General features: G+C 52.2%; 1 protein-coding gene across 1 annotated transcript in view; it reads left to right on the top strand.

The window, feature by feature from the left end:
• Positions 1 to 21: 21 nt before the first annotated feature.
• LOC146058372 (uncharacterized) overlaps positions 22 to 14276 on the top strand; it is a 39641-nt gene continuing 25386 nt past the window's right edge. Inside the window, exons 1-6 of the mRNA XM_083170657.1 lie at positions 22 to 64; positions 2593 to 2736; positions 2916 to 3065; positions 4181 to 4324; positions 4504 to 4653; positions 13954 to 14097. Coding sequence (XP_083026783.1) covers positions 22 to 64; positions 2593 to 2736; positions 2916 to 3065; positions 4181 to 4324; positions 4504 to 4653; positions 13954 to 14097 — 775 coding nt within the window. The remainder of the gene's footprint in view (positions 65 to 2592; positions 2737 to 2915; positions 3066 to 4180; positions 4325 to 4503; positions 4654 to 13953; positions 14098 to 14276) is intronic.

Genomic DNA, 14276 nt, shown 5'->3' with positions numbered 1-14276 from the left:
TCCTGGGACGATCCCCCGAAAATGCCACTCCTGCCACCGACAGAGGATACCTCAGGAGAGAAAGGTGCAGTGTTAGGACCATATCCTGAGCCCGTCACCCTCACTGACCCTCCCGCTACTGTACCAGAGCTCCCCAGGCCCCCAGTCGCATAAACCTGGTTGACCTGTTGAGCCTGGGCATACATGTTGGGGTGAGTGTAAGCCGCCCCCTGAAAAGCCTGCTGCGGCCCCCCCGGGCCCTGCGGTTGTGGTGCACCAGCACCCTGCCATGCTCCCCCGAGATACCCCCCGGGAAACCCTCCACCTGCCCCCGCTGTTTGGGGGAAGTACGGGAAAGGGGCCTGTTGAGTCCCTGGGTAGGGCCCGTAATGCGGGCTGGGCATGGGGTACCCTGGGTACCCCCCCCGCATTCGGACCGGGAAAAGCCCACTGCTGTTGCTGCTGTACGGGGGGTTGCATGTACGCCTGCTGACCCGCACCAAAACCCGCGTGGCCAAAACCCTGGTGTCCCCCCTGCCCCGCCGGGGCCCCGGCGAAGCCCTGAGGGGCCGCAGGGAATGGCTGCTGGCCCTGATGCCATTGCTGCTGCGGGGCCTGCCAACCCTGTAAGGGGGGGGCACCGCCATCCATCCGGCCGCCGACGAAAGCGTCCCCACGGCCACCGTCCCAGCCCAGGGGGATGAGCGACCCCCTTCCCGGGGCCAAGATGTTTGCCAGGGAAGCCAAGGGGCCCTGACCTGCCCCGCGCTGCCCACCTGCATTCATCCGCAGAGGGCTCCATGTGGGGCCCCCTGTTATGACTTGCAGGGGACTCCCTGGACCCTGCGCTAATGGGGTGCTAGTCCTGGGGGGCACCCCCCGTCTCCCCCGCTAAGTGAAACCCCCCCACCGCTCACCCCGCTGCCTGAGGCGCGCGGGGTGTCCCTGGGGGTCTGCATAACCTGCGCTGGCGTAGAAACGCCAGCGGATGGCGCCAAAGCGCTGTCCCCAGCAGCGCTACTCGATGCTGGGTGCCCACCATGTGCTGATGGCGCAGCGCGCTCCCCGCTCATAGCAGAGCCCTGCTGAGCCGGGGAGACGCTTCCCTGCGCTGGGGAAACCTGTCCCCCAGAGAAAGACTGTGCAGAAGACGGCGCGCGCACCCGCGGTGACGCGGTCGCGGCCGTCCTGCTGCCTCCCCTGCCTCCGCCGCGCGCTGGTACAGTCACCAGCGGGCGGGCTGCGTCTGCTAACCACCGTGGTGGTGGTGCAGATCTCTTTGGGCGGCCGGACATGATTGCAGCTGCGCGATGATACAGGCCTAAAATACAAAGTAAAAGGTACTTAGCTTCGCGTGCTGCACTGTGTAAATCCGGATTCCAAGAGGAAGTTCCTCCCCCAAGCTGGACCCTATATACCCCACTTAAGCTACCTCCCCTCTAGGTGCTGATTGGCCCCTATGCCCCACATGCTAACCTGCCTAAGAATTACACACTGCTCTGTGCTGCATGTGCATCTGCGTTTAACCCCTAAATCCCAGGGCTCTTAACTGCACTCTGGCCTATGCAGCCCTCGTTTTGCCTTACCATTGTTTCTGAGAAGGCTTCTTATCCATTCACTGGGAACTATAGACAGTAATACGGTATATGCCATACACTGTGTCCTGTCTCATAATACTACATGGCGCTCGCACCTCTAGTAACACACCATAGATAAGTTACAGGAGCCATCAGGCATCCGGTGCATCGGTAATAAAGCCTTCCAGCTAAATAGGTCCATCAGTATCTGTCATTTTTATGCTGGGTACACACCAGGACGACTAGGGCCCGATCCCCTCAATCTAGATCCAATTCCGACCAATTGGATGTAGATTGTGTGCTGATTGGGCCCTTTTCTGTCCTGGTGTGGACCGATACCGATCCGATGCGCGGTCCCGCGGGTCGGTCGGTCGTTATTGAGATCCTACCTGCTGCAGGTAGGATCTCAATGATGACCATACAGCCGGGTGCGGGTCGCCATCGGATCGGACGCGCTCACGGTGCACATCGTGAGCGTGTCGTGCCCCCCCCGCGTCACCGTGAGCGGGTCGGACGAGCCACTGACGACCCGCTCACGATGTGCATCGTGAGCGGGTCGTCCTGGTGTGTACCCTACATTACTCTTTCTTGTATGACATCGCACAAGTGGGCGGGCAGAAAGAGAGCAAGCACCGACCACCTGTGTATAGTTGCCAACTGATGCTATTTTCCAGGGGAAGTCTCAGGTATAAAGATTAGTCCCTGGAAATTGTTTATCCTCCCATTGTCCCTATTTTTCTAAAATTGACCAACTACACATTTCCCTTTTCTCTAAATGCAGAGTGTAATTCTAACAGGGTTTTTTTCTTAACCTGTGTGGAAATATTTTTAGAAAATAAGTATTTATATTTAAAAAAAACACATTCAGTAAACGTAGCACATTGTTCTCTATGTACCGGGGACATATTTGCAGAGTTGGCAGTTATACATTAGGCACTGACAAGGGTGAGAGTCCTTACAGTAGATCCCCCACCTGTCCTGTCCTGCACTGTAATACTCCCAGTTATCCTGATGCTCTGTGCTCTGCTCCATCCAGATAAGCTGCAATGTAGTGTGGCCACCACAGAGCGGGAGGACTGCGGCTATCCCGGGATAAGTGCTAAGGAATGCTACTCCAGAGGCTGCTGCTTTAACTCAAGTGTTCCTGAGGTGAAGTGGTGCTTTTACCCCAAAAAACCAGGTAGGTGCAGTGGTGTAATCTGTGCATGTAGCCACTGTAAATAAATCTACCTACAATACTGTAAGTGGCCTTATTCTATGGCTGTTATGATTATTTCAGTCATTTAAGCTGCTGAATCCTCTGTAAAAGGAAAAATTAATCTGTGGTAACTTCCGGATGTTTCCTTCCTGCCCCACCAGCAAGTGACAAGACTCAATGTAGCGTGGAACCGTACAGCAGACGGGATTGCGGATATCCCACAATAAGTGCTGAGGAATGTGCGCAGAGGAAATGTTGCTTTGACTCCAGCATTTCCGGTGTTAACTGGTGTTTCTTCTCCAGGTTACAAGGTACGGAGCAGCTGTATAGATACACACAAACCATTATAGTTACATGGCCGTACACCACACTGTAGTGGCTGCATGCTGAGATCTTTACCATTGTTTCTGAGAAGGCTTCTTATCCATTCACTGGGAACTATAGACAGTAATACGGTATATGCCATACACTGTGTCCTGTCTCATAATACTACATGGCGCTCGCACCTCTAGTAACACACCATAGATAAGTTACAGGAGCCATCAGGCATCCGGTGCATCGGTAATAAAGCCTTCCAGCTACATAGGTCCATCAGTATCTGTCATTTTTATGCTGGGTACACACCAGGACGACTAGGGCCCGATCCCCTCAATCTAGATCCAATTCCGACCAATTGGATGTAGATTGTGTGCTGATTGGGCCCTTTTCTGACCTGGTGTGGACCGATACCGATCCGATGCGCGGTCCCGCGGGTCGGTCGGTCGTTATTGAGATCCTACCTGCTGCAGGTAGGATCTCAATGATGACCATACAGCCGGGTGCGGGTCGCCATCGGATCGGACCCGCTCACGGTGCACATCGTGAGCGTGTCGTGCCCCCCCGCATCACCGTGAGCGGGTCGGACGAGCCACTGACGACCCGCTCACGATGTGCATCGTGAGCGGGTCGTCCTGGTGTGTACCCTACATTACTCTTTCTTGTATGACATCGCACAAGTGGGCGGGCAGAAAGAGAGCAAGCACCGACCACCTGTGTATAGTTGCCAACTGATGCTATTTTCCAGGGGAAGTCTCAGGTATAAAGATTAGTCCCTGGAAATTGTTGCTCCTCCCATTGTCCCTATTTTTCTAAAATTGACCAACTACACATTTCCCTTTTCTCTAAATGCAGAGTGTAATTCTAACAGGGTTTTTTTCTTAACCTGTGTGGAAATATTTTTAGAAAATAAGTATTTATATTAAAAAAAAAACACATTCAGTAAACGTAGCACATTGTTCTCTATGTACCGGGGACATATTTGCAGAGTTGGCAGTTATACATTAGGCACTGACAAGGGTGAGAGTCCTTACAGTAGATCCCCCACCTGTCCTGTCCTGCACTGTAATACTCCCAGTTATCCTGATGCTCTGTGCTCTGCTCCATCCAGATAAGCTGCAATGTAGTGTGGCCACCACAGAGCGGGAGGACTGCGGCTATCCCGGGATAAGTGCTAAGGAATGCTACTCCAGAGGCTGCTGCTTTAACTCAAGTGTTCCTGAGGTGAAGTGGTGCTTTTACCCCAAAAAAACAGGTAGGTGCAGTGGTGTAATCTGTGCATGTAGCCACTGTGAATAAATCTACCTACAATACTGTAAGTGGCCTTATTCTATGGCTGTTATGATTATTTCAGTCATTTAAGCTGCTGAATCCTCTGTAAAAGGAAAAATTAATCTGTGGTAACTTCCGGATGTTTCCTTCCTGCCCCACCAGCAAGTGACAAGACTCAATGTAGCGTGGAACCGTACAGCAGACGGGATTGCGGATATCCCACAATAAGTGCTGAGGAATGTGCGCAGAGGAAATGTTGCTTTGACTCCAGCATTCCCGGTGTTAACTGGTGTTTCTTCTCCAGGTTACAAGGTACGGAGCAGCTGTATAGATACACACAAACCATTATAGTTACATGGCCGTACACCACACTGTAGTGGCTGCATGCTGAGATCTTAAGTAGCCCATAACTTAAATACCTGTACATTGTTTATTAAGAAAACCCTTATCTAAAATAAATGAGACGACACCAAATAACTCACACGGACAAGAAATAACCACACGGACTCCAAGAGTTAAGTTAAAAGGTCAAACGGGATATTTATTGAAGACCTTGTAAGCTAAACTAGTAAATTTGGAATTTAAATTTGGATATTGAGTCCCTAACTTTAAGCTAAAGGTTGGAGGATGGCAAAGACTAAGCCGCTACCAACACGCCAGCCCAGTCAACTTGATGCACGTAAAACAGAACTTTAGGAGGGGTTCACCACCGCCTCCTAACGGCACAACCTGCATCGTGCGGGTCCCACCACCCCCTAACCTGGCTGAGCCCTTAGCGGACGGTCCCGCAGGGGAACGCCCCCTGTCCACCCGCATGGGAAGGACCACCCGCCGTCCTACGAAAGGGGTGGTGCCCCACGATGACCGCTTGTGCCCCTCTTTGACCGCTGGCTGGTAGCGACTTCCCGCCATACTGGCTGGAAAGCCACAAAAATAAAATTTTGCAAAGACCACCTCTGCAAAAACCGCTAAGCCACTCATAGGGATAACCATCCCACCAGTTGGCCTGATAATAGGGTGGGAGGGAGGGCTTCAAAATGGTAAAAGAGAAGGAAGAGGTCACATGAACACCTGACTTATATAACCTATCCCTGGCTACTCCCCTTAACCCTCTGATAGGTCCCTGCCTGATCACCAGCTTGTATCCAGGCAGAACAGTCTAGCTTAAGTTTTTTCTATGCTGAACTTTCTATGACCCTAAGTCAGGGCGCTTATATGGCCTCTGGCTTATGCAGCCCTCAGCCACTCTAAGTAGCCCATAACCTAAATACCTGTACATTGTTTATTAAGAAAACCCTTATCTAAAATAAATGAGACGACACCAAATAACTCACACGGACAAGAAATAACCACACGGACTCCAAGAGTTAAGTTAAAAGGTCAAACGGGATATTTATTGAAGACCTTGTAAGCTAAACTAGTAAATTTGGAATTTAAATTTGGATATTGAGTCCCTAACTTTAAGCTAAAGGTTGGAGGATGGCAAAGACTAAGCCGCTACCAACACGCCAGCCCAGTCAACTTGATGCACGTAAAACAGAACTGTAGGAGGGGTTCACCACCGCCTCCTAACGGCACAACCTGCATCGTGCGGGTCCCACCACCCCCTAACCTGGCTGAGCCCTTAGCGGACGGTCCCGCAGGGGAACGCCCCCTGTCCACCCGCATGGGAAGGACCACCCGCCGTCCTACGAAAGGGGTGGTGCCCCACGATGACCGCTTGTGCCCCTCTTTGACCGCTGGCTGGTAGCGACTTCCCGCCACACCAAGGTTAACAAACCGCCGCCGCCATCCCCAAAGAAAAATATAACTATCTGGGAAAGAACACCCCAACTACTCAAGCCCACAAACGGAAGATGTCCTCAAGAAAATGCAGTTTCCCGCAGGGGAAAAATGCAACCTTTTTCCCTGCCTTCTCAATAGCTGAGGTCCGGACAGCACCTCGCCAATGGAAACGAGGAATAATTTCGGACCAAACTATCCTCACATCGGGCCAATGAGCCCGCACAGCCACCAAATCCGACTTGATACTCAAAATCAAGTCTATGCCCTTGACCATCCCCCTGTCGTTGCCACCCAGGTGGATGACCAACCACTGGGGACGACCCCAATTCCTCTCATGCCTGAAGAGCTCACTCAAAAACTCTCACCAGCGCATGCCTCTTACACCTATCTACTTAACTGTCCTATGTCCTGAATAGTCATGTGACCTCCTCCCCATCGGGTGCCTCCCTGCCCAGTAAATAAAAGAATGGCCAATGAGCCATATCTGTCCCGAGGATTCCATTGAAACTGAAAAGAAGAATCCCTACCGACAGTAACTTAATAAACACAGAAACTTAAATATTCAACCCATGTGAAGGAGAAAACTTAAAAAACCTCCCGTGGACCTTGTTTTGCCAATTGAATTTAGGCCCCCGTGGAGGAAAAAGTAAAAGCAACCTTCACACCCACGATTCCTGAACGCTTTCGTTCAAAAACCGGGAGTAAACTTCGTTTTAGGGTTGGCGCAACAAGCGCAACTACAATTTATCCAATCTTAACATAACTAGTTTTAGGGTTGGCGCAACAGGCGCAACTACAATTTATCTAATCTAACATAACTTCATACGAATCAGACCTTCACCGGCCTAGCGCCTGGATCGCCCCTGGGGACAACCCAGCTGCCGCCGCCTGTGTAGCCGAACCAATCCGAAAGGAATGGGTACCATACTCTTGGGGTGGGAGCCCCAATGCACTCAAACAATGCTTTAACCCAGCTGCAAATTGAAACTTATAAAGCGCTGACTTATCTTCATACGACAAAAACTGACCCCCAACTCCCGCTGGGCGAATCTCCAAATAAGCCTGCGCCAGTTGGAGTGGGCAAATCGCCGTTTCGCTCTGACCTTGCAAAGCAACCCATCTACCCTTTCCTACATGATCTGTTTTGTACCTAGCTATCTTGCAAAGCGCACTGCCGCTGCGCAACTGAACATTACTGAAAAACAAACCAGACTTACATCCTTCTTGCTCTTGGCCACTAGCTCGCTGACCCGAAAAGCCCCCAAAGAATGCCACAACAAGAGCCGTGTGAAACAGCAAGACTTCAAATTGGACTCACAGACTTCCCCCAAGACCTTGACTAACTCCCTTACTAAAGGTAGCTCTATAGGCCGCCGTGAATCCTTACCAACTGGAACCGCCTGCGCCCCTCTCTTCATTGCCTTTTTTTTTTTTTTTAAACTAAGGACCGGGTGGGGTCTTCCTGACCTCTCATACGTGAATGAAAAGCAATGCCCGCAAGGGCAGCAGACAAAACCTACATAGAAAGGCCTGCCAATCCCTCCAAGGCGCATCATAAGCCTTCTGCGTAGAAGGAGCCAAAGCGCTCCTACCCAAACCCACTATACCGGCTCGATAATCTGCCAGATATAAGGTGGGAAGGGAAACCTACAGGCGCTGCCGCCGGCACCAACTCCCGAAACCCAACCCACTGAAAAATCTTGTTATCAATGCCAGGAACGTGACAAGCTGAGAAAACCACATTAAAACGCAAAACACTGCAAGACCAAATGCCTAAGTAACCGCAAGGCTAGTGGGCAAGAAGTCCTCTGATTGTTGATGGTGTGCACAACACCCATGTTATCACACCTAAAAACCACCTACTTGTCTGCTAGCTCATGAGTCCACAACTCCAGGGCCACCACAATCGGGAACAACTCCAGAAGCAGCAAGTTCCTAGTGAAACTCCTGTCAACCCATGAGGCAGGCCACCCCTCAGCACACCATTCCAGACCAAAAAATGCCCCACAACCCATGCTGCCAGAAGCGTCGGTGAAATGCTGTAATGCACTGTTAAAGCATGGAGGAGCTGGCCACAACAAGACCCTGTTAAATTATTCCAAAAATGAAGACCAAGTTCGCAAATCATCCCTGATCTCCCTGGATAGGTGCACTGAATGATGCTGCCTGGCAACCCCAGCGGTAGCCTGTTCCAGCTTCCTGCAAAAGGCTCGCCCAATTGGCGTTACCCTACATGCAAAATTGAAACACCCAAGCAAAGACTGAACTTGCTTTAACCGCACTTTCCTTTTGTCCAAACAATCATCTATAAGGCCCAACCACTTATGCACCTTAACAGCTGGTAAACGGCCGCAACCTGCCTCCGTATCAATTTCAATACCAGGATAACACAGGCAATGCGTGAGGCCCTCGGTCTTACCCTCTGCAACTGAACTTCTCAAAATAAGCGCAGGACTCTGCACAGCCCATGGGCAAACACCTATCAACGGAGAACTCCCCGCCTAATTTAAAACCCAGAACCGCAAAGAATCAGGGTGAATCGGGAGCAACCTAAAAGCTGATTCGATATCCACTTTACCATTAATGCATTCCGCCCACAATCCTGAACCAAACAAAGAGCCCCCTCAAACAGCTGATACCTCACCCTGCAAAGCTCCTCCGGTATTGCATCATTAACTGAGCCACCATGGGGGTGAGAAAGATGCTGTATTAATCTAAATTTTCCCGGGGTGCTCTTGGGAACCACCCCCACCGGGGAAATACACCATCCCTGAATGGGAGGACCACTGTAAGGGCCACCCATACGCCCCAAGCTGATTTCCGCATAAACTTTCTCCCTAACAATTTGAGGGAAACCCCTAGCGGACTTAAATTCCTTGAAGCCACAACATAAACCATGCCCTTAATGGGCAACCACAAACCTGAACTGAAACCTCCAAATGAAAAACGAGCCACTGCGGCATCAGGGTACCCCTTGAGCCACTTACCAAGCTCGGAAACCACCACCGGCGAAAACGCCTTACTAGTGACTTCCCCCCAGCCTCCCAGGCATCGGCTGTTTTGCCAACTGGAGCTGCGGTGCAGTCCTTTGCTGGGTGATTGGCCCCACAGACTCTGCAGGAGTGACGAAAACGACAATTCGCCCCCTTATTACACTTGCCGTCATTAACTGCAAAGCATTTACCCTTCCCAGCTACCTTGGTGGCTGGAGACGCTGCCACAACCGCTTTCTCCACCGTACCCTCACCTGGGGGCTTGGTCTGCTGCGTGACCTCCAACCAGACCTCTACGTCCTTAAACCCCATGGGCGAAACAGCATTACCATCCTGCTTACGGCGAAACTTTTCATAGTAACCCCTCCAGGAATAACCCTTTGTCTTTAGGTACATTTCATGCACCAAAACAAATATTTCACCACGTAAGGATACTCCCTCAACCACTGATGAAAATTCCTGAATGCATTTTCCCCAATTCCATCAGCCTTTTTTATCAAAGGCCTATCTCATGACCTCAGTAAGGGTGAACATGTCAATAAATTTCCCCTTCCTAATCCTCTCCCTCATCCTCTTCAGGAGACCCCCAGTCACCGCGGTATCAGCGCAATGCACCATTTCAGTAACAAAGGGGGGGGGGGGCTCCGGAGGAGGTGGAGCGGAACCAGCGACCTTGTCCTTAAATGTTGCCTTCGCTACGTGACTTGCAATGAGCCTAGCCAGCTTACGCGGGCGGCGCGGGGAATCCGACCCCACGCTAGTGCTATCGCTATCAGACGAATCACAGGAGGAATAAGGAAATGTACACTCACCAGCACCAGACGTCCCCGGGGCTTCGTCGGCCGCAACGGCCGACCCGGAACCAGCTGACGATATCCCTCTGACCTCACGACTCCTCCTGGAAATCACAGCCGATGCCTGGATGCTCGTATCCTGTGAACAAACAACGGGAGGGGGGGGGGGAGAAGACAACAAACTACCCCCACCTTGTGACCCCACCGTAGAGGCCGAAGGTGGGGGAGGTGGTACTGACACCGTGGCACTGGGTGGGGGGGCCCCTAGGCAGAGGAGGAACCCCCAATGGGGAAGACATTTTGTGATCCCAGAGCACTACCCCCAACCCTGGACACCAACACCCCTGACAACCTTTGACCCTGCCAGGTACCCGAAGGGCCCAAACCCTGCTCCCAACCGTGCCCACCGGAGCTATGAGGGCCATAACCCTGCACCCCCGTGGACCACAACAAAGGCTGACTTGTGGGGACACCCTGGAACCTGCAGAATAATGTGGTGACTCCCCCAAAACCCCCCGTTGTCTCCAAGGTGTAACCTGCGGCCATGCCCCATAACCTTCCCCCTGCAGGCGACTGGAAATAAGGGGAACCAGGGGGTGCCCACTGCCCCGGGAAACCCATGAAGGAGGGGGAGCCCTGGGCTGATGAAACTAAAAGGGGGGGGGGGGGGCACCTGCCATGATGGTGTTGACAAACCTCCTCCCCAGAATGCCATATGATGTGCCCTGAGATGGGGACCCTGCATGTGAACTGTCGTTGCTCCTGGAATACACCATCTGCCCCAGCCCCACAGAGCCAGCAGGCTGTGCTGCTGTGTAACCCACTGGATTCCATAATGGATTAAACACCAATCCTCTATCAGTGGTGCCTGTAGGAAAAAACCTGGCTACCTATGGGATTAACCCCTAAGGCTGGGGGAAGCTGGCTGACCCAACTAAAACCCACACTAACCGGGGGCCTGGGATCCCCTTAACCCAAACCAGCCTGAGCAGCTGCTGCAGATACCCTTGGGGCACTCGGCAAAATCCCCCATGACACTCCAGTTCCCTGAGGGTGAGGGGTCCCTAGGCCACCAACTGCTGCACTCATCCCCCCTCCCCCGCCTCCTAGAGAGGCACTAAAAATCAACCCACCTTTCACAGGCGGCGCAGGCTCGTTCCCCGCAGGGGGAAAAGCCCCCACCACACTACTAACTGATGCACTCACAGGCCGCCCGTCCTCTGACGCCAGGGCCTGATTCCGAGATGCCAGCCGCCGGGAAGTCTCCTCCCTGCACTGCTGACGCAGGCCCCGCGCCAGCCGGCGCCGTGGCCTGCGCCAGTACCAGCGTCTCACCTCCGGTCTGCCCCGCCGCCACAGACCCCGCGCCAGCCGGCGTCAAGGCCTGCGAAGCGGCTAGCAGCCCGCCCTCCGCCCACCCTGGAGTCACAGACCCTGCGCCAGCCGGCGCCGAGGCCTGTGACATCACCGAAGCCCCGCCCTCCGCCAGAGCGACAGAGGAAGGCTCCGGCGCCAGGCCGGAGTCCTCAGGCCGCGCGCCTATGACCGGCGCAGCCTGAGGTAACATCACTGACCCTACACCCGCCGAGGGACCCGGCGAGGACCCCACCACCGCGCCGACAACCGCGGTAAGCACACCCACACAGGAGGCCACCCAACTGCTCTCCGGTGAAGCGCTGACCACGCTCACCGGAGGCAATGAACTGGGAGCAGAAAAAACTAAGCCCCACCACCGAGCTCCCTATAGGGGACCCGGAGGGGGCAGTAGCCTCCCGCACCCCTATCACTCTAACCCGTGGATGCCGCAAATAACGGCCGGCTGCGTCCACTAGGCGGCAAAGGGGGGGGGGGCAGCGCGTCTTGGACGAGGCATAGCAATGAATATGGAATAACTGACAGCAAAAAGGGGATCTTACCAGATCTGCGCAGGAGCTCCAGCACTTCAAAATGGTAAAAGAGAAGGAAGAGGTCACATGAACACCTGACTTATATAACCTATCCCTGGCTACTCCCCTTAACCCTCTGATAGGTCCCTGCCTGATCACCAGCTTGTATCCAGGCAGAACAGTCTAGCTTAATTTTTTTCTATGCTGAACTTTCTATGACCCTAAGTCAGGGCTCTTATATGGCCTCTGGCTTATGCAGCCCTCAGCCACTCTAAGTAGCCCATAACCTAAATACCTGTACATTGTTTATTAAGAAAACCCTTATCTAAAATAAATGAGACGACACCAAATAACTCACACGGACAAGAAATAACCACACGGACTCCAAGAGTTAAGTTAAAAGGTCAAACGGGATATTTATTGAAGACCTTGTAAGCTAAACTAGTAAATTTGGAATTTAAATTTGGATATTGAGTCCCTAACTTTAAGCTAAAGGTTGGAGGATGGCAAAGACTAAGCCGCTACCAACACGCCAGCCCAGTCAACTTGATGCACGTAAAACAGAACTGTAGGAGGGGTTCACCACCGCCTCCTAACGACACAACCTGCATCGTGCGGGTCCCACCACCCCCTAACCTGGCTGAGCCCTTAGCGGACGGTCCCGCAGGGGAATGCCCCCTGTCCACCCGCATGGGAAGGACCACCCGCCGTCCTACGAAAGGGGTGGTGCCCCACGATGACCGCTTGTGCCCCTCTTTGACCGCTGGCTGGTAGCGACTTCCCGCCATACTGGCTGGAAAGCCACAAAAATAAAATTTTGCAAAGACCACCTCTGCAAAAACCGCTAAGCCACTCATAGGGATAACCATCCCACCAGTTGGCCTGATAATAGGGTGGGAGGGAGGGCTTCAAAATGGTAAAAGAGAAGGAAGAGGTCACATGAACACCTGACTTATATAACCTATCCCTGGCTACTCCCCTTAACCCTCTGATAGGTCCCTGCCTGATCACCAGCTTGTATCCAGGCAGAACAGTCTAGCTTAAGTTTTTTCTATGCTGAACTTTCTATGACCCTAAGTCAGGGCTCTTATATGGCCTCTGGCTTATGCAGCCCTCAGCCACTCTTACCATTGTTTCTGAGAAGGCTTCTTATCCATTCACTGGGAACTATAGACAGTAATACGGTATATGCCATACACTGTGTCCTGTCTCATAGTACTACATGGCGCTCGCACCTCTAGTAACACACCATAGATAAGTTACAGGAGCCATCAGGCGCCCGGTGCATCGGTAATAAAGCCTTCCAGCTACATAGGTCCATCAGTATCTGTCATTTTTATGCTGGGTACACACCAGGACGACTAGGGCCCGATCCCCTCAATCTAGATCCAATTCCAACCAATTGGATGTAGATTGTGTGCTGATTGGGCCCTTTTCTGTCCTGGTGTGGACCGATACCGATCCGATGCGCGGTCCCGCGGGTCGGTCGGTCGTTATTGATATCATACCTGCTGCAGGTAGGATCTCAATGATGACCATACAGCCGGGTGCGGGTCGCCATCGGATCGGACCCGCTCACGGTGCACATCGTGAGCGTGTCGTGCCCCCCCGCGTCACCGTGAGCGGGTCGGACGAGCCACTGACGACCCGCTCACGATGTGCATCGTGAGCGGGTCGTCCTGGTGTGTACCCTACATTACTCTTTCTTGTATGACATCGCACAAGTGGGCGGGCAGAAAGAGAGCAAGCACCGACCACCTGTGTATAGTTGCCAACTGATGCTATTTTCCAGGGGAAGTCTCAGGTATAAAGATTAGTCCCTGGAAATTGTTGCTCCTCCCATTGTCCCTATTTTTCTAAAATTGACCAACTACACATTTCCCTTTTCTCTAAATGCAGAGTGTAATTCTAACAGGGTTTTTTTCTTAACCTGTGTGGAAATATTTTTAGAAAATAAGTATTTATATTTAAAAAAAACACATTCAGTAAACGTAGCACATTGTTCTCTATGTACCGGGGACATATTTGCAGAGTTGGCAGTTATACATTAGGCACTGACAAGGGTGAGAGTCCTTACAGTAGATCCCCCACCTGTCATGTCCTGCACTGTAATACTCCCAGTTATCCTGATGCTCTGTGCTCTGCTCCATCCAGATAAGCTGCAATGTAGTGTGGCCACCACAGAGCGGGAGGACTGCGGCTATCCCGGGATAAGTGCTAAGGAATGCTACTCCAGAGGCTGCTGCTTTAACTCAAGTGTTCCTGAGGTGAAGTGGTGCTTTTACCCCAAAAAACCAGGTAGGTGCAGTGGTGTAATCTGTGCATGTAGCCACTGTGAATAAATCTACCTACAATACTGTAAGTGGCCTTATTCTATGGCTGTTATGATTATTTCAGTCATTTAAGCTGCTGAATCCTCTGTAAAAGGAAAAATTAATCTGTGGTAACTTCCGGATGTTTCCTTCCTGCCCAAACAG

Source organism: Crinia signifera, chromosome 2, assembly GCF_055691185.1.
Source record: "Crinia signifera chromosome 2, ASM5569118v1, whole genome shotgun sequence".
Lineage (NCBI taxonomy): Eukaryota > Metazoa > Chordata > Amphibia > Anura > Myobatrachidae > Crinia > Crinia signifera.
Note: the sequence above shows the minus strand (reverse complement) of the source record. Positions and strands in the feature narration are given on the sequence as shown.